This window comes from Pyrus communis, chromosome 5, assembly GCF_041283825.1.
Source record: "Pyrus communis isolate YQ-2024b chromosome 5, ASM4128382v1, whole genome shotgun sequence".
In the NCBI taxonomy this organism is placed as follows: Eukaryota; Viridiplantae; Streptophyta; class Magnoliopsida; order Rosales; family Rosaceae; genus Pyrus; species Pyrus communis.
Genome location: NC_142569.1, coordinates 11,645,130 through 11,668,671, shown reverse-complemented (window position 1 = coordinate 11,668,671; position 23,542 = coordinate 11,645,130). Strand labels below are relative to the sequence as shown.

Sequence of the window (23,542 nt, the reverse complement as noted above, 5' to 3'; positions counted from 1 at the left end):
GACTTTAAAAAAATGAAACTAGTGACATTTTGATTATGTGACATTCCATTTAGAATTTGGCATTGAATTATTTTAAAAAATAACCATTTTCACCCATTAGCAAATGACATTTTGTTTATGTTATTTAATTGGGAAAATTTGAAATAGGTCCAATTTTATAGACTACCTTTTGAAATAGGTTCAATTTTTAGTGACTTTTGACTTTTGAAATAGGTCCAATTTTAGTTATTTTGGACCCATTTCAAAAAACCCCTATTTAATTTTACTTAGTGAGTACCTAAGTAAATTTGTATGTCAAAATTGGCAGCACATAATTTTTATACCAATCCACGTAGGATTGACATATCAGTTGGAGCTTCTATCTACTTTCAAATTTTATTATGTGACATTCCCCTTAGAATTGAACATCGAGTAACATTACACTTATCACATATTTGTATCATCTCTCTAATAGAATTAGGGCCCATAACACACATGTGTCTCTCTCTCTATTAGAGAGATAATATAAATATACGATAAAAATAACATTTTTAATTTGGCATCCTCTTTTGAGATGCTCTTATTTAGAAATCTTTTTAAATATGGGGCACAATCAGGATGATGTGCAATTTTGCCGACCAAAATTAAATAATGGCAAATGAAGAAAAGAAGGTAAATGTAGGCATGTTTAATTCGATCCACTTCTCCACTAATCAATTGCATCAACTTAAAGATGGGTTAAGGAATGATTACGGACAATGATATATAATAATGTTGTAGTAATGCACAAAGACGTTGGCAAGTTCGAGATAATCGTTGATCTTATATTCGAAGATAGTATAGCTTTGTAATTATTATTACGTGAAGTTCTTTTTTTCTTTGATCGGGTTGAAATCAGGTCTATTTAATGCACTATACTCTCTATTTATACCGTCTATTTTATCGTATCAATAAATATCGTACTTATCTAAAATATATATATATATATATATTTTTTTTTTAAAAAAAAAACCTTTTTTATCAAATAATGTGTCAGGTCTTCATTTATTTAACATTAAATATAATACATACCTCAATACACATACGATTTTCTATTTATTTTCAACGAAAAATTTATGTTTACCGAAAACATTACACAGAAACATTTGTCCCGCGCTTCAAACGTGTTAATAATTTAATATAACTTAATACCTATAATTAATAAAAATAAAGGACACCAATTTTATTTTGTAAGTCCATGTCCACATCGTACATGTCAAGATTCAAGACGCAAATGTTTTGACTTTAAGTTTTGTTTTTCTATGAATGGACCACTCATCATTAATTTGTATTTTACTTCACGTTAATATTTGGCTTACTTGAACCTTATACACTCTCTACATTTTTAACATAAAAAATGGGTTCAACTACAACGACTCGTATTATTAAGACCATCTTCCGTAGTTGGGATAAAAATTAAAATTTAAACTTTAAATCCCTCCAAACCATCATTAATTATTGGGTTAAAATAAGCCTGGGGATAAAATAAATTTTTGGGCTACTATCCCCCACCCCCAAGAAAATAGTCTTGGCTTAAATCTTTCTAGACCTACCAAATTATCATATTTCAAACCTTTTTTTTAATTTTTTTATTATTATAATCCAACGAATGTGATCGAATCTAGCGGTATTAAAAAAAAAGATTAGAGTCATTAGACGACCCAAAATTAAATCAAAATCTAAAATAAATTAAATCAAATTTCATTCAATACCCATGTATTTGTGTGATTTTTATTATTTATCAAAATTTAAGCCTATGCATTAAAGAGCATTTTTTAGGTTATGACTTAAAATTTTCTGGCTTAAATTTTTAAACTTTATCCCACCATTAAAGTTGGTCTAAGTGATACAAATTTCATGCAAAATTAAGTTACAAGTATTCATCAGTTTCATATATGCAAGATTTAATCGTTGATTTCTACAACCAATCTGTAGTACATAAAGCAAAATTGCAAAAGTATGCCTTCTTGAAACTCGACATTTTATTCCACCAAATTACTTATTAAAGAAAAGGAAAAACAAATCTAGGGAAATGTTTATGGGCTTTTACAAGGAAACAACAGCCCAACTCTTCTCCACCGCTCCACTTTCTAAAACCCGGCCCAAGACTAAAAACCGAAAGCTTTGAGCTTTCCCACCAGTCACCCAAAAAACTGAAAAACTAAAAACTGGACAAAATACTCAGGTGAGAAGTCTCTTTGCTATTACAATTCTGTACCAAGTTTTGTATGAGATGGATAATTTAGAAGTGCAAACACTCTTGCATACTGATGCGTTTATTACTTCAGTTCTTCGGACTCGCCGATACTTGAGTGGGACAACCAGTGCATGCCGTACAAGCAAGACCGGGGGCACTGTCGGCAATACCAATTCGCACTGTTCGCTGCTTCTCTTCGTTTTCAGGAATATGGACGAGGGCATCCATGATTAGGATGTCCCAATCGCGAGGGATGAGATACGAAAGCCAGGTGTTATCTGCGAATGAGAAATCCGATCATTAAAGTACTAAAAGAGTAATCAAAACCCAAGATATATGTAAAATGTAGTTTAAAGCATCAAACACAAAAGTCTAGCTAGTTTTTCAGCATTCTTCACAAAACTTCTGATACACAAATTGGGATAGCCCGGTTGTTCCAAACAAACCAATTTGGAAAAGGTCTAACACTGACAACGAGTTTAAGTACACATCAACAAACAATGTTGATCAATTATATGTCGTTGGATGTAAAATCATGTACCATTATTATGGTTTTAAATGTATATTCAAGTAGCGACAATGTATGAAAGTGCGTGTAAGTATCCAAACACCAAAATAAGCAGGTGTGAGAGCACATGCACACAATGTATGTCTTTATGTGTATTTGCTTGTGTGTTTGCACATACAATTATATGTCTGTTTTTTGTATTTAAATCAATACAAACCTCCTTTACGTACAGCCTTCACCTCCAAGACTCCCGCGCCTCGTGGTCCAGACACAGGAAACGTGCAAGCTACAGAATGCCGCTTATGAGCTACTGCAAGCGAAGCATTGTACCATGGGCCCTTTGCAATAGGTTCCCCTATAGCCTCTATGATTGCTGGGTTCTTACTGGCTTTCTCCATGGCCTTGCTGCAAAGTTTACAAGAATTGATTACCGAAAAAAAGCCTTAGATTAAATATATATCAGGGACATTAAATGATTTGGGGTTGTTCCTTGAACTCTCTATTACCCCTTCCCACCTCTCCAAGAAAAGTGTCATTTTCCCTCTCCTTCCCTCATTCATCCTACAGATCACTACTGATCAACAACCAACTCTGCGAGTAAAACTGCCTAACTTCCACCTTCATACGTGAACATTATGACATGATCTGTAGTGCGAGGGAATAGAATACATCAAACAAGCAGGATACTGACACGCAAGTAATATTCCACGGCTGCATTGCATATGTACAAGATTAAGTCACACTATGGTGTAAATCACCTCGTGGTTAGTTTTCTGCGCCCTCTCTACAAATATACTTTAAATCTATATGCTTTCCATAAAGCTACATTACAAGGTATTGCTGTAAATACAATCTGTAAATTCATATAACCAAGACACTATCAAACGTGTGATCTAATTTATAGAACCAGTCATATAATAGATCCAAACGATTTCCAAACCTAAAAAATGGAAAAAAAAAACCGCCTTTTCAAGGACAATCATTAAGAAACCGAACTGCACAAAAAACAACGTTGTTCATAAACGCAAGTTCCAAATTTGAGTAAACTGATTAATCACATCAAATAAAACAGAAAAAAATGTCCCATATACTTGGAAGGAATACCTGCTGCAGCTTTGATAAATCACAAGATCATTAAGAGCACTTAAGGCAACACCGCCGGTAGTGGTAATCAGAATAAAAGACACCGCCTTTCGACGGAAAGACGAGCTCTTCCCTTCGTCCACTGTCTTCGCCGCCAAACTGCACAAAACCCATCTCATTAGTCACATCACACTCCATCAAATCCTAATCGGAACAACAAGAAATTGCATCCACTATTTCATATTTTATGATCTCAAAAACCCAAAACTACAACGACCCAGTTCATAATTTTTGTGCAAATTAAATCTGGTAATGCTGCAACAGCTGCTATTGAAAGTTATGGGAACTTGGTGAACCGATTACTCAACTTTTTGGCAAACTATGGGAATTAAAATTTGATCAGAAATTGAAGAGAAAATATAATAAAAGTTGAACCTGGAAAAGTGTGGCGCTGAGGAGCTCCTATTGAGGAACGAAACCAACCTCCTCGACAGCATTTTCTCTGCTCTCTCGTTCGCTCGCTCAGAGTCCTAGTCGTCTCTTTCGTATGTGCTGTGTGTTCGTTCTACTGCTCGCGTGGTGCCCTTTGCTTCCAAGTTTCAAGCACCCCACGACTGGACCGTTCGGTCCCTCTCAAATGTGGAGAATATGGGCCGGTGTTTATATGGACCTAAGGTCCATTTTGTCAAAAGGCCCGTGATTTATAGTTTGCTTTTTTGTTTTTAAACAAATCAATTGAGAGAAATATTAAAAATTTACGTCTTTGAGCACTACGAGAAAAAATAGAGCAAGTCACTAAGGGCTGGTTTGATATTGCTATGCTTTGAAAAAAAGCTGCTTCTGCTGTGCTGTGAGAATAAGCAGCTGTGAAATAAAGTGTTTGGTAAACTTTTTTGTAAAAGTGCTTTTGAAAAAAAAAAGCAGTATTAGAGTGTTTGGTAAACTTTTATGTAAAACAGATGTGAAAAAAAGCCGGTTTTTCAAAGCTAGGTTTTGCAGCTTCTTGTTTTTGGCTTTTTTTCATCCAAAACTGTGAAAAAAAGCTGAAGCTGAGTGTTTACCAAACACAAAAACAGCTCTCAGCTTTTTTTGATAGCAGCTTTTTTCATAATCACCTCAGTACCAAACCAGGTCTAAGACGTTATTACAAAATCAAGAGTTTGTCCGGATAAACCAAAAAAAGGGCTTGTGGATAAAAACTTCAATAGGGCATCAATTTATAGTTTTAATGGCATCATCTGGCCAGATAATATTTATCACATGTTCAAAACGTGAATCCCTTTTTTGGCCCTACTCTTTCTCACAAACACACACAAACCCTTCCTGGTTTTTGGATTATTCAGCGTGGTTTTTTTTGTAAATCCGGCCCCACTCGTGACAATGTCACAACCTTATAATGGGAATAGTATCCTCTCCGGATCCTTTTGTTGGGGTCTGAAGAATCAATCAATCGTGTTCGTTTATCGCACATTGCGCGGTTAGAAATTATTTTGAGTTTTATTTAAAATTGAATATAAATAGTACTTAACGAAAACTGACCGCACAATGTACAATGAACGAACACGATTGATTCCCAGATCTCCACAAAGAGGATCCTCATCCCTTATAATGTATCATCAAGTGCTCAAAAACCCAAATGCAAAAATGTTTCCCTCCATCACTAAAAACGTTCTCGAAAAGCCTTGTACCATACATTATATTGTATATATCTATACACAAAAATGGATACATTACATAGGGTTACAACTTAGGCTTACAACAAGTGATTCACGAAGGTAGGTATTTCTCTCACAAACCAAGCAAAACCCTAGCTTCTCTCATCTCCCACCCAATTGTTCTTCTCCTTTGGTCCAGTAGGACCTTCCTCCCCATAAAGCTCAACTGGAAGCTTATTAAATATGTTCTCCAATCTGTGCTTAAACACCACAGGCAAGACATTGATAACCTTATCAAGATCAGTTCTTGAATTGTACACTATTGTTGGACCCCACTCTCTCATAAACTGCAGCCAATCCGGATCACTCACAACCCCGTCTCCAAGATACTCGGCTGCAACAATCTCATACCGAATGCTTGAATCCACAGATAAGTTGCTGCGAGCAGCATCGTTCCTTATTCCGATGCCTAGCTTGTCTGACCCCTGAAGGTAAGTCCCGGGATAAGGGTAGCTCGCGTGTCCATTTTTGGATGAGTAGACAATGGCTTTGTTCCCGTCTGTGTACTCCAAATCATATGCATCCACCCATTTGCCACCGCTGTGCTCCGAGAAGTATATGCTCTGGAGCTCTCCAGAAAAGTTGCAGATGCGGAGTGTGAAATGCTCCCAGTCACCAACATGCTGTCCGATCTTGCTAAGAGGGAAGTCCAGAGGCCCAACTTTGAGAGTGGCTGGTCCATTGAAGGGACAAAACACCCACATTGCAATGTCAGTGAAAGTCCCACCAAGAGCCGGTTTCACATGAACATAAAGTTCTGCACTTTCCAAGTTTCCGCGTTTTATTATCTCTCTTCGTTCACCAGTCGGCAAGTCAATCCAAAACCCCCCATCATTTGACCCCCCGCCAGGCAAATTTGAGCCACTACCATCAATAGCCTCACCATCCGACGTGCCAGTTTTGTACAGAAGCGCTCCACTTTTGAAAAACCATGAAACAGAAGATGGCAAGTAAATCTCTTCTGGATGAAAAAATACGGTGGGTCCATAATGATGGATAAGCGAATGAATTTGATCAAGATTTGGCATTCCAGGTAGCTTCGGATTCAAATTCTTCAAGCATCCAATATGCACATCCTTTCCAACGTTGGAGTCGCTAGAGCAGAAAAATGTACCGGCAGAAACCCCTTTCCCCATCATTCCCCGATGATGGGGTCTTGTAGTCCAAACTTGGAAAGGAATATTTAGAGATTTTGTAATTGCATTAAGAACTGGGCGGTAAGTTTCACATCTGTCAGTCAAATCAGCTCGAACGCACCTCACTTCATCCAACCGAGGTTTATCAGGCCTGTTAGTCACTAAAAAGCCCATTGCTTTGTAACCTTCTGGTGGCTGAGGACGCCAAAAATAACCATATGCACCATGATTGTCCTCATTCCCGTCATCAGGGCTCCATACTAACGTGTAATCAAGTGGCTCTCTGAGAGCCGGCAACTTGACACTCTCCCCAACATCAACTGTTTCTGGAAACTCTGCCTCTTTAACCACAAGAACAAAACCGTGTAAAGGTTTATCCTTGGATTGGCAATAATGACCAATGCTATGGAATCCATCAGGTATTCCTGCTGGCTTATAAAACATAACACATTTTTTCTTGTCCTCTGATGGAATGCAGGCCCAGATAAACTCAAATCTGGTTATCTTGGAAACCTCTATTTCTCCGAGATTGATTCTTCCAGAAGCAAAACCTTCACCTGAGAAGAAAAATGCATCCCTGAATCATTTAGAAAAGTAGTCCAAATTGCCGTTCGAATAAATAAATGCATCCCTGAATCATTTACGAATCCTCAAGCATTCAGTTTTTCTCATTGATAATTTTTTAAATTTTTTGCGTTAATGCTTAGTCGTACTTGAAAAGATTCTTTCTGAATTTCCACAACCTCCAAAATTTTGCATGTTCGTAAATACTCAGCTGCAACATAGGTGAATGTGAAACTACAAAAAGAAACGAGCTACCTAAATTAAAGCGTTGATTCAGAAAACAAAGAAGAAATACACCATAATCCAGAAAACTCACAATTAACAACATCAAGCACACTAATCACCCGAAAAAAGATGAAACCATACAAACATAAGGTGAAGTTCAAAATATGTTGCGGCACAAACTAACAAGTGAATTTCTAACTCGTAATTCATTATTCAAGCAAGGAAGAACAGATAAACCCCAATTTCTGGAGCTTTGAAATCAGCAATCATGTGCTAAAAAAATAGAATAAGCATTCACTAACAATATAGGCAGAAACATATAACCAGAAACTTAATGAGCGAAAAGACTATCTTAAGCTGCTCATTAAGGGTTTAAGAGATCGTTTATAAAGGGAGAGAAGCTTCAAAAGGGAAATAAAGGAGAAAAAGAGTGTCCTAGTAGAATGACTAAACAACGGACATCGAGCTAAACCATGCTAACCAAAAGGTAGGTTCTTTTGCTGCCGTGCATCATATCGAGTTGAATACAACTTAACCGCAATCTAAAGCATATGGTCAATGAACAGGCTATTTGCACACAACATCCACACTTGCGCTAAAATACCGAGTAACCAATGCAACACAGTAGAACAAAACCATTTATGATCAAACCACAAAATCGCGAATATCAGCATGTTCACAAACTTACCAGAGCATACCAAATAACATATACAGACAGAAAACAGGTTGATGATGATGAACAATGGCCCTTGGAAACGCATAGATTATAAAATCACATTTTAGCTCTCCAGCTCAAATTCAAACAACCAGTGGAGGTTCATCATGATTCCGAAGACATGCTTAGTTCTGATAAGTGCAAGTACTTTGGCAGAGGAATCAAACTAACCATAAAAGTCTCTAATTCCCATAAAAATCACTGATCAATATTTGCAATAATAACATAATTTCAGCTTCTTTTCAGAAATTAACATAAGGAAAAGACTTTTTCTTTTCAAATTTAGAGACTTACAGTTTATCTAAAAATATAACGACTATAATGCGTGATCCATTAACCCAAAAAAAGCAAACTTTCATAGCCACATATGATAGCATTCAGCAGAATCCACAAACCCATCAACCCAAAATCCATAAAAACTCCAAATTCTAATCAGATAATCTAAAAAAACAAAAACCCAGATCATAATTTTCAAAAACAAAAAGAGAATCCGAAAAAGATCAAAGCTTTTGCAGTATAATTTTTCACACCTGGAGGCCATTGAGGAATGGGATGAGGCAGAGAGAAGGGTTCTTCAGGCTCGGGTGGTAATAAATCTGTGAGCTGATTCCAATGGAAGCACTTGCACCCGAACATCACTAACCCGAAACGGAAGCCGAAACTTTCTGCTTCTGTCTCGGCCTCTGATCTGAAACTCGGATTTTATTGTGCTCCGAGATGTGATTGCGACAATTCTGAAAGTGATGAATAGAATGCTTAATCATGTTGTGGGGCCGACTCCCACAATGCACACTACTTTTTATAAAGAGAAGTCGATGATGATGACGAAAAATTAATTTGTGTGCATGGCGGAAGGAGATTTTCTTCAAAGTATTGAATATTGTAATTAAAAAAGTTTAATTCGTTTTAATGACAGAAGGAAAATTTCTACAATATTTTGGAGTATTGAATATTTTCATTATATATTTTATTAAAAATATTAAATTTAATAATTAAAAAACTCAAAATATCTAAAACCAATCTAAAAATTCTGCATGGTGGAGACTACGAATAGAATTCTTTCTCCTTTTACCTTTTCATTTTTTGGTTAAAACCTTTTTCTTTTTCAGTTCTTTTTTTATTTTTATTTTTTTGTGTGTTAAAAGTAAAAGAGATTCTACAACGCAAAATAAAAGAATTAGCAATAATAAATTCACCACTCTTTTTCAATATGTTAAAATAACATTTCTATGAGTAAAAATCTTGGAATAAAAGAACATAATGATGATCAACAATAAAGAAAATAGAACTTTTTTTTTTGCAAACATAATTTTTGTTTAAGATGAGTCCCATTTGAGAGTCATCTTTGATCAAACCACTTTTTTTTTCTTTTAAGATAAGTCCCACTAGAAAGTGATCTTTGATCAAACCAATCCAATAAAAACATAAGTAATGGATTGTATGGTTAGGATTTTTTTTTCTTTAATTCACTGTATTTCGGATTTAAATCCTTTTTATTTCTCATAAAGATGAATTTAATATAAATCATATAGTTTTTTTTTAATAAACAAAAACGAAAAAGAAGTTAAATTGACCTTAAATTTTGGTTGTGTATTCATGTTTAAATTCTACTTAAGATACACAATTGCGAATTTAAAAGAAGGGGCATGAGAGGCTAAAAGGTACGTGTTTATAATTTTTTTAAAGAAAAATGGGAGATGGTATAGGCATTTCAAAAAATAAAAAAAATTATTGTGCATTCTTTGCAATTGGATTTTGTTTTCAAATACATAAAATTGTGCACAATGACTTTTTGGAGTGCCAATAACAACACCCTGAAGAAAATATGTATCATTTTTTTTTCCTTCCATGCAAAGATATTGAGAGAGACGAATTAATTATAATTAGTTAGGGAATTATCCTTGACACTTCAGAATTCTCATTTTGCACTCCAAACTTTATATATTTTGAAAGAAAATGCACTTTTGAGGAATGCATAATAAGATTTTTGGAGTGCCAATACCAGTTTCCATTCTTTATTGAACTCGAGACTTATATTCTATACAAGGTTTTAAAATACGTTAGGCGCTAGTCGGACGGCTAACAAGGGCCTAGCGCCTAGACGGCCTAGGCGGATTTATGTAAATTTATTATATATCTTGTAAATAAATGCCTATTTACACTTAAATAAAATAAAAAAATAAAAAAAAACTATACTTGTACGGATAATAGAATAATGATAAAATGTAAAAATAGAAGTAGAAGAATACACAAAGTACATCCATCCAACAAGTTCAATATTAAGCATATAATCATAATGAGGAGTATTCTTGGATGATAGACTAAATTCTTCTTGTTCATGATCCTTGCATTGGATTGGACATAGATTAAATTATTTAACGTTGTTGTTTCTAGTTTATTTCTTCTTCTTTTTTATGTATCCCCTCAAAAGTTCTCCAATTCATTTCATAATTGGATGAACTTGTAGTCAATCCATCCTTTGCAAATTATGTACACCATTTCCATAAGTATACCAACATGAAACTAAAAAAAAAAAAAAGCACACAATTAATTTAAAAAAAAAAAAAAAATCAAATCCGCCTAGGACTGACTAGAAGCCGCCTAGGATTGCCTAGGTGCGGCCTACCTCCTGACCGATTTTTTAAAACGATTTGCCCTAAATCCCGGCGGGTCTTCACCACCTAGGCCGATTTTTAGAACACTGATTTTATAAGAGTTGAACATTAGATCTTCCACTTATAAGAGCATCTCCAATGCATCGTAAAATTGAGACTTGAGTATGAGATTCTCCAATGCACCGAAGACTAAAAACTCATATATAAATCTTCGGCGAAGTTGAGACCCAAAATAGGGGTTACAATATTAGATTTGAGTCCAATCAAGAAAATGATATTTGAGTTTTGAGTCCAATCATCTCAATGCACATAACCAAATTATTAAAACTCAAATATGAGTTCTGAGCCCAGTGTTTTCTCCTATGATGCAAGGATTCAAATCTTAAGACTCAAAACGAGTCTTAAGATTTGAGTTTTTACATTGGGGCAGAAACCAAAATATATTAATCCACCACCTTTTTGTGATCCAAATAAATATAGATCTGAATCTTTGCACTAAAGATGCTTTAATAAAAAGAAAAATTAATAAAAAAACTTCCATACTTTGAAGTTTAACAAAAAAAAATCATGTACTAATTTTATTTAATGGTTATGACAAAATCGAATAACAAACCAGCCCAACAAGACTGGCATAAACAAAATAATTTATTAAGCATCCAATTTTACCCTTAACAATCTTCAGCCGATGGTGGTTCCTGCCGTTCATGGGACTTCCTCTCCTATTCCAGGTGGCTTAGAACCTATTGTCACGTGTTTGACTGCACTTTCTTTGCCAAATTGATCACCACTTGCGGATGGGGACCTACTAATCATTATCTTGCTTTCATCATATGCAATGATCTTCATTAAACTTTCATCAACTTTATGGTTTTTATTTATTTTATAGTTTTTTATTTGTGTGAGAACAAAAAATAGAATCAAGACAAATTTTAATTAATTCAAAAGTAAGCTTTTAGTTTTCATTTAAAAAAATTATCAACCCCAAACGAGAATTTAATAGGTGCATGAGAGAGTAACTGTTACTAGATCTACTAACACAAAAGATTAACGGTAGAAGAATTTAATTTTCATCTATTTCCATTGTAATTTGCAAAAGTACTTCCATTAAATTTGACTCTCTCTCTTCCTTGTCGTCTTCTTCGAAGAACTCAGAAGCAAAGTACTTGACTTTGTTGGAAATCAGTTCTTATGAAAATAATAGACTATTTTTGAAATTGAACCAAAATGACCCATTATTTCTAAAACTACAGAAAAATTACACATTATATCTGAAATAACTCATAGTATTTATTGAACGGAACAAAGTGAACATTATTTCAAGAACTACAACAAATACCTCAACTATTTCTGAAACATAACCAAACTACCTCACACTATTTCTGAACAAAATCAAAATAACCCACATTATTTCTGGAACCACAACAAATTAATTCACACTATTTATGAAACTGAACTATAATAACTCACACTATTTCTGGAAGGGAACAAAATAAACGTTATTTCTGAAACTACAGCAAAATAACCACCACTATATCTGAAATTGAACGAAAATAACCCACACACTATTTCTGAAACTACAACACAATTACAAACTATTTATAAATTAAAAAAAAACTGAATCAAAATAACCCACACTATTTATAAATAAAAAAAGAAAAGAATAAACATTATTTCTGAAATTACAGCAAACTTACGCTATTTATGAAACTTAACCAAAATAACTTACATTATTTCTGGAACTACAATAAAATAATCTACACTATTTCTGAAACTAAAACAAAATAACTCACACTATTTTTGGAACAATAACAAAATATACATCTATCTCATGGATGATACACTATATATATATTATTTTTTTCCATAGACTAAATACATATGTTTTGAATTAATTAATTAATTAATCTTTTTGCTCATGAAAAATCCGATGCTGCTGCCTTGAAGGCCAAAGGAAATTAAGCAACCTTTGAGCCTTAATTTCCAGGGGAAAGCTGTTCAAAAATAAATAAAAATAAAAAATAAAATCTAGGGGAAAGAAAAAGAAGATGAATGAGTCCATTTATCTCCAAATTTCAACACATGCAAAAATACTGTATTTGTCACACCTTAAAATTGAATACGGCCTGAAATTTGTTCCCAACCATTAGAAATCCCATGGTGGTTTACGTAGTGTACCATTTCATTGATGTTGAGTTTGTATATATACTTATTTATTCATAGTTACATATCATGACTTAAGTTACGAAATACCTGTTATATCATTAGTAGTCATTAATCATTTTCATCATAAGTAAACGAATAACACAATGTGACAATATAATTGATAAACCCTAAAAATTCTTATAAGATGTCCCTTAATTATATTAATCTTATTTTTGGATGCAAGACTATGTTAGCTTATGGACTACATGCATAATAACATACTCTACAAAAGGTGACTAGTAGTCTAATTGTATCAAAATGACGTTTTTTTTTTTTTTTTTTTTTTTTTTTTTTTTTTGTGAATAAATTTTTTAGCATTAATGGGCGAATCTCCCTCAAAATGATCTGACAATACAAACTCTATCATGCATTCCTGTTGCTTTGGGGAATACCAAGCAACAAGCTCGTCCACGCATATATTCCAGCATGTTAGGGGTAATTTATGGAACAAGAATTTTAGTGCAGGTTGGGCTTTAATTCAGCCCATGTTTTTAATGTTTATAGGGCTGGTAGATGAATAGTTTTGTCCTTATGGTTAAATCTTATGGAAAATTAATGAAAATGATTTGAAAATTTTGAGTTTTAATGATAAGAACAAAATAAAGGGTAAAGAGAATAGTACCAAGATTGACTTTTTAGTGTAAAAATATGGTTTTTCGTTAAGGTGAACAATACCAGGAGTTTTTCATTAAAATTCCCTAAATCTTAATTCCTTTTGGTTAAATAAAAGTTTATGGTAATTTTTTGTTAAGAAAAAGTTGGCCCAAACATTTTTCATTAGAGCTTTCTTAAATAAATGAATTAGGACTAGACCGTATCAACAATATTACATGAGCTCTCACTTAAAATTTTTAAAGAAAAAATTACCATTTGTAAATGAAAAGAAACACAACTAAATCGTAATACTAGTAGCGTATCAATCTCAAATTAAAATGTTCTAGAAAGCGCTATGATGCCTCGAGGCTCAAATGCATTTCAAAAGACAATACAATGCATCGAATGAATCTTGTTGTCACCATGAATATTGTTCGTTGACCATAAATTATGGAAGGCACGCCGTTAACCGCTGTGTCCGTCCAATCGCTGCCACGTGTACGGCTGTAAAGTTAATTGCACAACGAGGACAAAGCACAAGTGTTTATCAACTTTAAGTACTTTTCGTTACCTAGAGTAAAACTTGCGAGACTAAATTTAGAGATAAAATTTGTAAACCGAATGATGCGTCTCTAATAAAAATAAACATTTTTATAAACATTTAAGTAATAAATAAATCAATCATCAACTTCAATGTCATTTAATTTTCAAAATTCCGTCTATAATTTTAGTCCCTCTTACATTACCCTATTAGTTAACTGTAGCTAGCCGTCCTCTCCTCCTAGGCAGGCCAAGAAAAGAACCAAAACTTGTAATGGTCAAGTGTCATGTGATTTTTCTGAAGAAAGTTGGTGGAGAGAGAGAGAGCATTCGACGGTGGATATGCTGCACAGCAGGGCTTTCATTTCGCATCAGCTTCCAGAAAGATCCTTTACCTTTTCCAGCCTAGGAAAACAACCAAAACTTGATATTTTTCACCAAACAAAATACAACCATTCAAATATTATCATATTTTTATTATTTTCCAAGGAAAAAAGGAAGTCAAATTCAATAAGAACACACGTCTCCAGATTCCAGCCGCCCCTATATATATCAGAAGCAATGTCTGCAGAAAAACACAAAAGCTAATTAATATAATTCTTTTTCCTTTACGGCATTGGAATTTAGGAGTGTTTGGAATTGGAATCCCAAAAAGTGGTAATGCTTCTTTCTTCCTCGTTGTTATTCATTTTCTCATGTTTTCAAATGCTTTCATGGGACTGTTCTTCTTTTAGTCCCCCTTTTTTTCTTCTCTTTTTTCAAGATTCATTTTTTGAAAGAAAATGTTGTAGTTTCGTATGGGTTAGGATTAGAATAGGTTTAAAGATTTTCGTAATCGGAAAGTGTACATGGTCTACAACTGCATAATTCACTTCAAGCCTATTTAGACTATTTATGTAGGAAGTATTTATGCTCATAAGCTCACAAGAACGTTCATCAGAAATGTTTTTACTAGAAGATCTCAAAAGTTCACAAAATATCCCATCGCTTTAATGACCAAGAAGCACTTTTATGTTTCTTTACCAAACGTTCTCTGAAGTGTTTTTGGCTCTTCCAAAAGCACTTCCGAACAAACCTAACGATAGAAAATAAATATATTGAATTTTTGGCTGCATATTGTAATAATTGAGCTTCATAATACAACTTCACTAACTCATATATTATTATTGCCGACATTTACAGAATTTTGTCAGCATAACAGATCACAGAAAATCATCAGCAAAAGCTTTCAATCATGTTGCTAAGGAGCTCATCAACCCCAGTGATTGGATCTCTCCTTGCATCATACGCCTCAGAAAGCCCTAACATCATCAGCAATCATCACTCAGATCCCAAACCAAACACCTTCCACCAACATGCTCCCACCAAGTTCTCATTCCACCAACCTGGATATCTCAACATCTCACACAACTCCTCACCAATCTCTCAGTCCTCCCTTGATTTGGACCGGCATTCGCTAACCGGGTTCCGAAGGGCTCAGTCTGATGGGAACTTGGAGGGACTGGCCTATGCTTCTTGTGACACTGAGGATCAGTTCTTTGATTCAAAACTACTCAACATGTTCTCCGCAAGATCCAAGCGCACGATGCTGCAAACTATACCGTCTCCTTCGTTGCATAAGTCGGGTGGTTACGACGACGATGAGGACGATAGTGATGTGGAATACGAGGAAGAAGAAGAAGAAGAAGAGTTTGATGAGGAGAATGTGGAGAGAGTGGCGGCGATGGAACGCAAAAATGTTTGTTTAGAGGAGAAGGTGAAGAACATGAGCTTAACTCGGGATGTGAAGTTTTTGGACAAAATATGGAATATAGGGTTTGAGGAAAAAAGAGAGCTTGCGAGTCAAGAAATGTATCTTGCAAGGGGGCTAGGGTTTGGTGGTGGTAGTGGTGGTGGTGGTGGAAGCGGTAGCCGCGGTGGTGGAGATGTTAATTGGGATGGCTATGATGGTGATGGAGGAGATGACAACCATGGGGCTGAGACGCATCACAAGAAGCTGGTTGAGGAAAATCCAGGCAACCCTTTGTTCCTTAGAAATTATGCTCAATTTTTGTATAAGGTGAATCTCCACTGCTTCTATAACTTTGTGTCTTCAACTTTCAAAACTACTCTAGTATACGAAGATGAGAATCAAACTCGGGTGTAAGAGGGGACACACTGCCTTGGCTAAACTGACCTAACCCACGTCTGATGTGTTTTTGACTTTTAATTTCCGGTCTTTGTGAGTATACTAAAATCAAATGTTTGTTTTCAGACCAAGAGAGATCTTCATGGGGCAGAGGAGTACTACTATAGAGCTATCCTAGCAGATCCTAATGATGGTGAAGTTATGGCTCAATACGCTAAGCTAATATGGGAGCTACACCATGACCAAGAGAGAGCCTTAAGCTACTATGAACGAGCAGTCCAAGCTGCACCTCAAGACAGGTAGGTTGAATTTTAGGTCTAAATTAACGGAAATGATTTCCGCACACCCTTTATAACATGACTTCCCTTTTTTCAATTTCAGCTTTGTCCACGCAGCATACGCCGGTTTTCTCTGGGAAGTAGAGGACGACGAGGACGAAGCTGAAGCGGAGAACGATCCTCGTGCCATGCCATCTTATCTTCATGAGGGAATCATGGCATCCGCAAGTGCCTAAAAAATCTTTTGATAGCATTGTATGGTGACTAGGTTGTAAAGCATATACGGGGGCTGCATCTGTTATTGTAGTCATAATTTTGAAGCTGAAGAACAATAGCAAGCAATGACCAGAGGGCATTGTAGACGATGAGTACTCATGTAACATTTTTCTTAGACGAAATGGTATAAAGTTTTGCCAGATGATTTGTCCCCTCACTTTTTACCTCTTCCGTTAGTGACGATACTCGGAATGAGAACGGAAGTAAATCCGATCACCGGAAAAACAGAATAATAGGTCTTGAAGCAAAGGCACAACAAAACAGAAACACGAAAAATTAACGAAAACAGAATACCTTCATATAGAAAACTGGAAACAAACATCTTAACACATACCCTCACAACTAGGGGCGTCGAAGGCCCAAAATTCCCCGCTTGAATTGCATGATAAAAACTATCCAAGGGGTACGAAAACTTGTAATTGTAAACGGAAGTTCAAATAAAATTTCATGAGACACTCAAAAAGTACAAATACAATTTGATGAAACTATCTAGAGAGGAAAATACTCGATCGGGAATCTTCTGCATTCGAAAAGCTTTCAATCACCCCTCACGTAAATTTTCCTCCGATATTCTGTCCGTGTGGACTTGGAACTTCTAAAATCCTTGCTGGCTTATCGTGTGCCACGCTGATGGAAACCATTGCCTCTTGGTCTGTTGTAATCTCCATCCTGGTAACTACCCCTGCCTGAACCCCGGCCACCAAAACGCCCCCTTGTGGCGTCAGTTTGGTAACCGCCTCTGCCTCTGCCCCTTCCTCCTGGTTTAAAAATCAAAATGCACATAATGAGACCAAAAGTTGAGCGAATTAACCAGTTAACTCTAATGAAAACAGATGCTTCATAATTTGGTAGATCACATTCTAAATGCTGGCAATGCCAATAGACTCACTAAGCTCATGAACAGAAATGATGTGATTCCACGAAAAACCTTGACATGCACATCATACTGACAGATTATACGAGTAATGCAAAATTGATTCCGAGACTGATTGAGAAAAGGCATGTTCTCTATCCCTAACACAAAAAATTTCCACGATATATGAAGGCAACACCACTTCCTTGCAGCAGCTGCCAACATGAGGAGTTAGGACAAACACAACCATGAGGGGCATCTCCAGGACTCCACCCAACATCCCCGGTACATCCCCTAACAGTCAAGTTTTTCCAACAGATACAGTATTTAAAGAATGCAGGCATAGTCTGACAGCATTTAACTTTGCCACATCAAAGATTTTAATCATGTAAGGATAATGAAATTAAGCACTTACTTCCTCGAGCTGCCGCTCCAGCGCTGTTTGGTCTCCGCTCCTCAATGTAAACTTGCCTTCCAGCTAAATGAATTGGAGATGCCTACAGGGAAAAACACGCTTTCAGGCCATGCACAACATATACAGATCATCACAATAATACTTTGCATTTAACTCTCGATAAAGAATCCCATTGAGATTATCTAATAACTGACCATATCCCACAAGAAATCCAAATTACACTTTGCATTGAAAGATTGAACCATTCATCTGCAACCAATGACCTTAAGCGCCAAAACGCCACAACAACAAAGCCCACACATATTTAAGTATAGAGGTGTAAATTACAAGCACGCCCAAAAAATAAATAACAAAGCAAATACAAAGGCAGATAGATCATCAACGTTGACAAAAGTGCAAGTATGGGAACTCTTTAAACAATTGAACGCCCAAAGACAAATGCATCATGCCCTAAGAAACCGCAACAGATGCAGGACCACATATGAGGACTGAGAAGACTTTCATCAAATAAAAGGAAATTTGCCTTAATCCAATGAACATTTTGAAAGGTAAACAAAGAACTCAAATCCTTCTAACAAAAAAATCAAACCTTGAGTGCATTGTGAACGCTAGCAATGTCTTCATATTCAACAAAAGCGTAGCAGACTCCAATTTCCTGCATGCACCAATTTCTACTTTAGCTCCGATCCAGTTCATAGATACTGGCAGTAATTGTAGAGACACTCACCTTGCGAGCCCTAACAAAGACCCCATCAGGTCTAATTTGACCAAAGTTTTTAAACTCCTCCTCAATCTCATCTTCAGAAACCGTAGGAGGCAAATTTCTTACATAGACAGATTTCAGAAGTTCACCTGGAACAATAATTTAACACGAGGTTCAACTTACAAAAGCTTAAAATGTACTAAGTTAAATTAATAAAACTACATCTCGACATACCAAAGAAACTAAAATTTCAATCCTAAATTCCTCATACATGGAGCTCACCAACCAATTTCTCATTTTAAAAATCAAATTATGAATCTTTGTCATACAATTTAAAATACAAAAATTAATAGCATGGTCACTCATCAGTTTCATTCTGCAAAAGAAAATAATCTAATAAATTTATAATACAGTAGAATGCAATATAACCAGGTGTAACAACCAGCATGGTCAACAAAATAACAATGGATAATTTAGTTCACTGATGTCATAAAGCGTAAAATATGGCTCAAAAGCTACCTTCTTCCTCCAGTGCATAACCTTCCTCTGTTGCTTCTGCCCCAGACTCGGGCACAAATGACTGAGCAGAGTTGGATTGTTCAACAGCAGGCTGAGGTGTGTAACTCCACTCTGATGAAGTTTGAGCACTTCTATTATAAGGTTGTGGAGCTGCTACTGGTGCAGACGGTTCTTTAGCAACCCGCAACTATTATTTTTCAGTCATATACAACAAAATATATAGCACAAGTTACAAAAGCATATTCAACAAAATAGAGCTTAACAGAATGTAAGATTGTTGTGCAACAGCAGTATAGTCGAAGTAGTTTCCAGCTGATGCACAAAAGAAAAATTCACTCACGCAAAGATGCAGAGAAGGCCATAAAGACATGATCACACAACAATGGGTTTAGGCACATACTATAGAAGCGTAAGTTTTCTTTTGAGGCTCTCCCACCGGTTCCTCCACAGCAGCAGCAGGTTCGTCTTGCACATTGTTTACCACACTTTGAAACGAAGAATATGTCTCCTCTGCATGAGTTTCCTCCACCACAACTTCAGTCTCAAAATCTTGCTGCACCTGTTGCTCTGGGAGACTATACTTATCAACTGGATCATCTTCTACATCAACGGAGTTCACATACTCCCTGGGATCCTCCTCATAAACATAGTCAGAAACTGCAAGAAAACAAAAAAAACCTGAGTTATAGCCAATACATACAGACCAACTTTCTCCAGCAAAGTAATATCAGCAGTGTCACAGCACCTGGTGGTTCCGGAAGGGGGCTAGAAGCGCTAAGTTGCATATCAAATCTGCTTTCTGACTGTATGGGTTCAGGATGTTGGAAAGCAACTTCATCCTCAATGAACTGAAGCATATCATTGAGAACAAAATAACCTTTGTCCTGGGGAGCCAGAAAGAAAGTCTGGACAAATTTCCTCTTTCCGCTTGATTCCCTTGTTTTAACAAACCCTTTAACCATCACAAGAATACCTCCATCCCAAGAATCACTGGAATTGATTGTCTGGATCTCAATTGAGGTAACACCTAGAGATACTACGAGTGAATGAATTTGCTGCAGGGAAAAAAAAAAGCATCACATGAGCTAATGACATAACAGGGGCACAAAATAAACAACACACAGATCTAAAACTATCCAACCTACGAATACAAATGAGTCATCTGAAATGACAAACATGCTTGCATGAATGTAGAAGGTTGTGCATTAACATTCAACACCACTTGACAGAGGATCAAATAATGGACATACAAACCATAAGTTAAAAGTCTTAAAGCAGGGGTTACATATTAAATTTTCCCTCGGAATCAACAACACTAAACTTAAGGTGATAGTCAATTCCAACAACTTCCATACATCTAAAGTTCCCTTTTTATTTATTCTTGGTTCGTAATTGGGATGAACCTCATCAGCTACCACTTAAAGTTATCCATGACTAAAGGAAAGCATTGGGGGCCATAAACATCAGGAGCATGTAGTAGAGGTTGTTAACGGTACATATGCAGAGTAAGTCAATTCCAATCCCCGATAATTAGACTTTCACAAACATTTAATTGTAGCTTGACATAATAATAGAGATGTAGCTTTATATTCAAACTGAGGCACGCCTCTTGGTCTAGGAAACAGCATATAGTCCAAACAGTAAAAAATCAGAGCATGGCAATACAAAGTGACTATCATTTCTCAGAAACACACGTTGATTTATCATTGACCAAGAAACTCAAATCCATGCGAGTAACAAGGCAACAATTACCAGTATACCGGCAGCAGATTCCGTTGCATCGCCATCGATACGAATCATGGAGCTTCCATCAGAGTAGAACTGATGAACAACATCGGGTTTCTTTTGAAGAATCTGATAGTACTGGGTCACAAAGTACGAACCCACCTACAAAAACCCCCCAAACCATCCATTACACACAATACAAAACCACCTATACACACACACAATAGATATAAACACACAGCGGAAATAGTATAAAGATTGAATCTTGACCTGAACAGCACTAACAGCTCCCGGATAAGAACTCGCCATTGCCTCCTCTCTCAGAAGAAAAACATGCAGCGACGGCGAACTCTGTAAACCCCAACTCGCGGTTATGTCCTTCAACACTCTGATCGGCCGCAGATCCACACACACAGAGAGGCAACTACAAATCCGAAACCCTAAACCCCCAAAGGTTTTAGGGCAGCTCCGGATTCGTCTCCGTCTTAGCTTTCCGATGACCGGAAGTAAACGGAAGCTCAGAAATGGCGAGAAATCTTCGGAAGAAGAAATGATTCAGAGATTTTTAGAGAGAGAGTGGGGGGCTTTGTACCTTCCAAAGGGCTCTACTTCTGCTGCTTGCTTCCGGCTTCTGCTTGTGCGCCTCCGATTCGCTAATTTTAAAGGGTTTTGCGGCAAGAAAGCGTGGCCGTTCGATTGCTTCGAATCTTGGCCGTTCAACGAAACCCCAAGCAAAAGCTTGCGTAAAAGATATGCATTGGGGATATATTTACCGAATCAGGATCAGATCTTCGATTTCGGAAATCTTTCAATTAGTTCTGTTCATCATGTATCGGACAGTCAATTTTTGTCAGGTATTATTTATATTTAATTTTAAATAAAAAAATTTATAAATATTTCTGCCCGCATAATGTATGATGAATGGACATGATTGGGGGATCTTCGAAATCCTCACAAAGAGGATCCTCTTTCATATTTACCGAGCCACCCACAAGTTTATGATTTTCCTTATCGACTTTCAACTGGATTTTGAATCTCTAATCTTTTATAACGTGCCAATTTGCTAGTATCTACTACATGTATCACATTTCCTTAGTTTTTTTCCATTAAGATGAACTAATATAGGAAGTCCAATTCAGCAACACTTTTCACAAGTGGAAAATTTCAGTCTAATTTCATCAGGGTCGAGTCGATTGTGGGCTATAATATATAGGTTTTATGAGTTGAATTGTCAGAGAATATGACTTTCACAACTATTAAACTTAGACCATTATAAAAAAGTTTGATTAAAAACACATGAGTCTTACTTATGAGAATCAAATACACGTAATCATAATAGAAGAATAACACATTTTAAAAGATTAGACGTTGAGAACAAAATTGAAAGTTTAGGGGCCAGATGGGAATAAAGTTATGAAATGGACGGCTGAGATCGTAGCAAGGGGTGTGTTGGGAAAGTAGTAGTGGATGAGAGCGTGATCAAATGCGGTCCGCTTGATCTTTTGGTCGGGGGTTTGCAAACGTGCGATCGGGGGTTTGCAAACGTGTGGCTAAATCTCCTGATTCTGTGAGGCCGAGTGGAAAGGTACAGAGGAAAGATGGAGGGGTGGTTTTTGCCAATTCGGGTTAAAACCATGTGTTTGGATTGGCTTTTGTCAAACAAAGGAACGTGGCAAGGATTGTTAATTTCCGAAATGTCCAAAAGTCTGTCCGTCACCATAACGTGAGGGTTCGGCAACTGATTTTGCACCACCCAAATAAGGTAGGAATAATTACCCAATTAGGGTAAAAAGAACTTTGCTTTTTCGGACTTTACTGCCGTGAGTTGTGCGTTGGGACAAGAAGTCATGTAAATGCAGGTCGATATGACTATTAAGTCTCACATGGATTGACAATGAAGTTTTTCGTTTGTTTAGATTGTGTCAATGTAAGTTGTGCGTTGCGTCAGGAAGCTGCACGCAAATGCATGTGAATTCTGAAGTATTTATCAAATATAGCCAAAAATTAACTCTTGATTTCAAAAATGTCACTTTTTATACAAACATTCAAATATATCCAAAATTTCATATAAATAGACACAAATACCCTCAAATTTAACAATTAAATAAATTAAAGGCTTTTTAGCTACTGTCGCCTCAAGCTCCGGTCCAACTTCACCTTTGCTTCTACACTCCACCACCACAATCCTATCCCCTTCGACCCCCTCATCACCGACATTGAGCGTCGTCGCGGTTACCACAAGTGGGAGCAACACAATTTCAATCATGTCTTCAACGCCTTTTTTCTTACTAATATCATTTTTAGTTTTAAATATAAAAATAGTTTTTAAAATTAATCCACATGTCGTTATATGATTATATTTGTGAGACAGATATGGCGCCACATCGTCATCACACTAACAGAGCAATTGACAAATTTTTCACGAAAAAAATTAAAATGAGTGATGGACAAATTCAAAGAAAGACTAAAAGGATTCACGATAGACAAATTCAAGAACACTACTATTGTTATCATTTATTGTTAAGGACCAAAT

General features: G+C 36.2%; 4 protein-coding genes across 5 annotated transcripts; 1 reads left to right on the top strand and 3 right to left on the bottom strand.

The window, feature by feature from the left end:
* Window positions 1-1,982: 1,982 nt before the first annotated feature.
* LOC137726494 (uncharacterized) lies at window positions 1,983-4,502 on the bottom strand. The gene is made up of 4 exons (XM_068465427.2): window positions 4,242-4,502; window positions 3,828-3,965; window positions 2,941-3,128; window positions 1,983-2,493 (listed from the first exon to the last, which is right to left on the bottom strand). The coding sequence occupies exons 1-4, from the start codon at window positions 4,301-4,303 to the stop codon at window positions 2,303-2,305; spliced, it is 579 nt and encodes a 192-aa protein (XP_068321528.2). The 5' UTR covers window positions 4,304-4,502; the 3' UTR covers window positions 1,983-2,302.
* A 973-nt stretch (window positions 4,503-5,475) lies between these two features.
* LOC137725939 (vacuolar protein sorting-associated protein (DUF946)) lies at window positions 5,476-9,095 on the bottom strand. Of its 2 annotated transcripts, XM_088694284.1 has the most exons (3): window positions 8,692-8,830; window positions 7,371-7,455; window positions 5,476-7,214 (listed from the first exon to the last, which is right to left on the bottom strand). In XM_088694284.1, exons 2-3 carry the CDS (start codon window positions 7,414-7,416, stop codon window positions 5,614-5,616), a joined length of 1,647 nt encoding a protein of 548 aa, XP_088550410.1. In that variant the 5' UTR covers window positions 7,417-7,455; window positions 8,692-8,830; the 3' UTR covers window positions 5,476-5,613. The 2 variants fall into 2 exon arrangements, with proteins under 2 accessions (XP_088550410.1, XP_068320886.2); XM_068464785.2 differs by lacking the exon at window positions 7,371-7,455 and having other exon boundaries at window positions 8,692-9,095.
* A 5,471-nt stretch (window positions 9,096-14,566) lies between these two features.
* On the top strand, window positions 14,567-16,934 carry LOC137725727 (uncharacterized). The gene is made up of 4 exons (XM_068464495.2): window positions 14,567-14,769; window positions 15,295-16,171; window positions 16,367-16,539; window positions 16,622-16,934. The coding sequence occupies exons 2-4, from the start codon at window positions 15,347-15,349 to the stop codon at window positions 16,752-16,754; spliced, it is 1,131 nt and encodes a 376-aa protein (XP_068320596.2). The 5' UTR covers window positions 14,567-14,769; window positions 15,295-15,346; the 3' UTR covers window positions 16,755-16,934.
* A 136-nt stretch (window positions 16,935-17,070) lies between these two features.
* Window positions 17,071-21,748, bottom strand: LOC137725726 (Nuclear transport factor 2 (NTF2) family protein with RNA binding (RRM-RBD-RNP motifs) domain-containing protein). The gene is made up of 9 exons (XM_068464494.2): window positions 21,280-21,748; window positions 21,037-21,171; window positions 20,030-20,339; window positions 19,685-19,941; window positions 19,285-19,471; window positions 18,790-18,914; window positions 18,652-18,717; window positions 18,063-18,144; window positions 17,071-17,552 (listed from the first exon to the last, which is right to left on the bottom strand). The coding sequence occupies exons 1-9, from the start codon at window positions 21,316-21,318 to the stop codon at window positions 17,407-17,409; spliced, it is 1,347 nt and encodes a 448-aa protein (XP_068320595.2). The 5' UTR covers window positions 21,319-21,748; the 3' UTR covers window positions 17,071-17,406.
* Window positions 21,749-23,542: the final 1,794 nt, after the last annotated feature.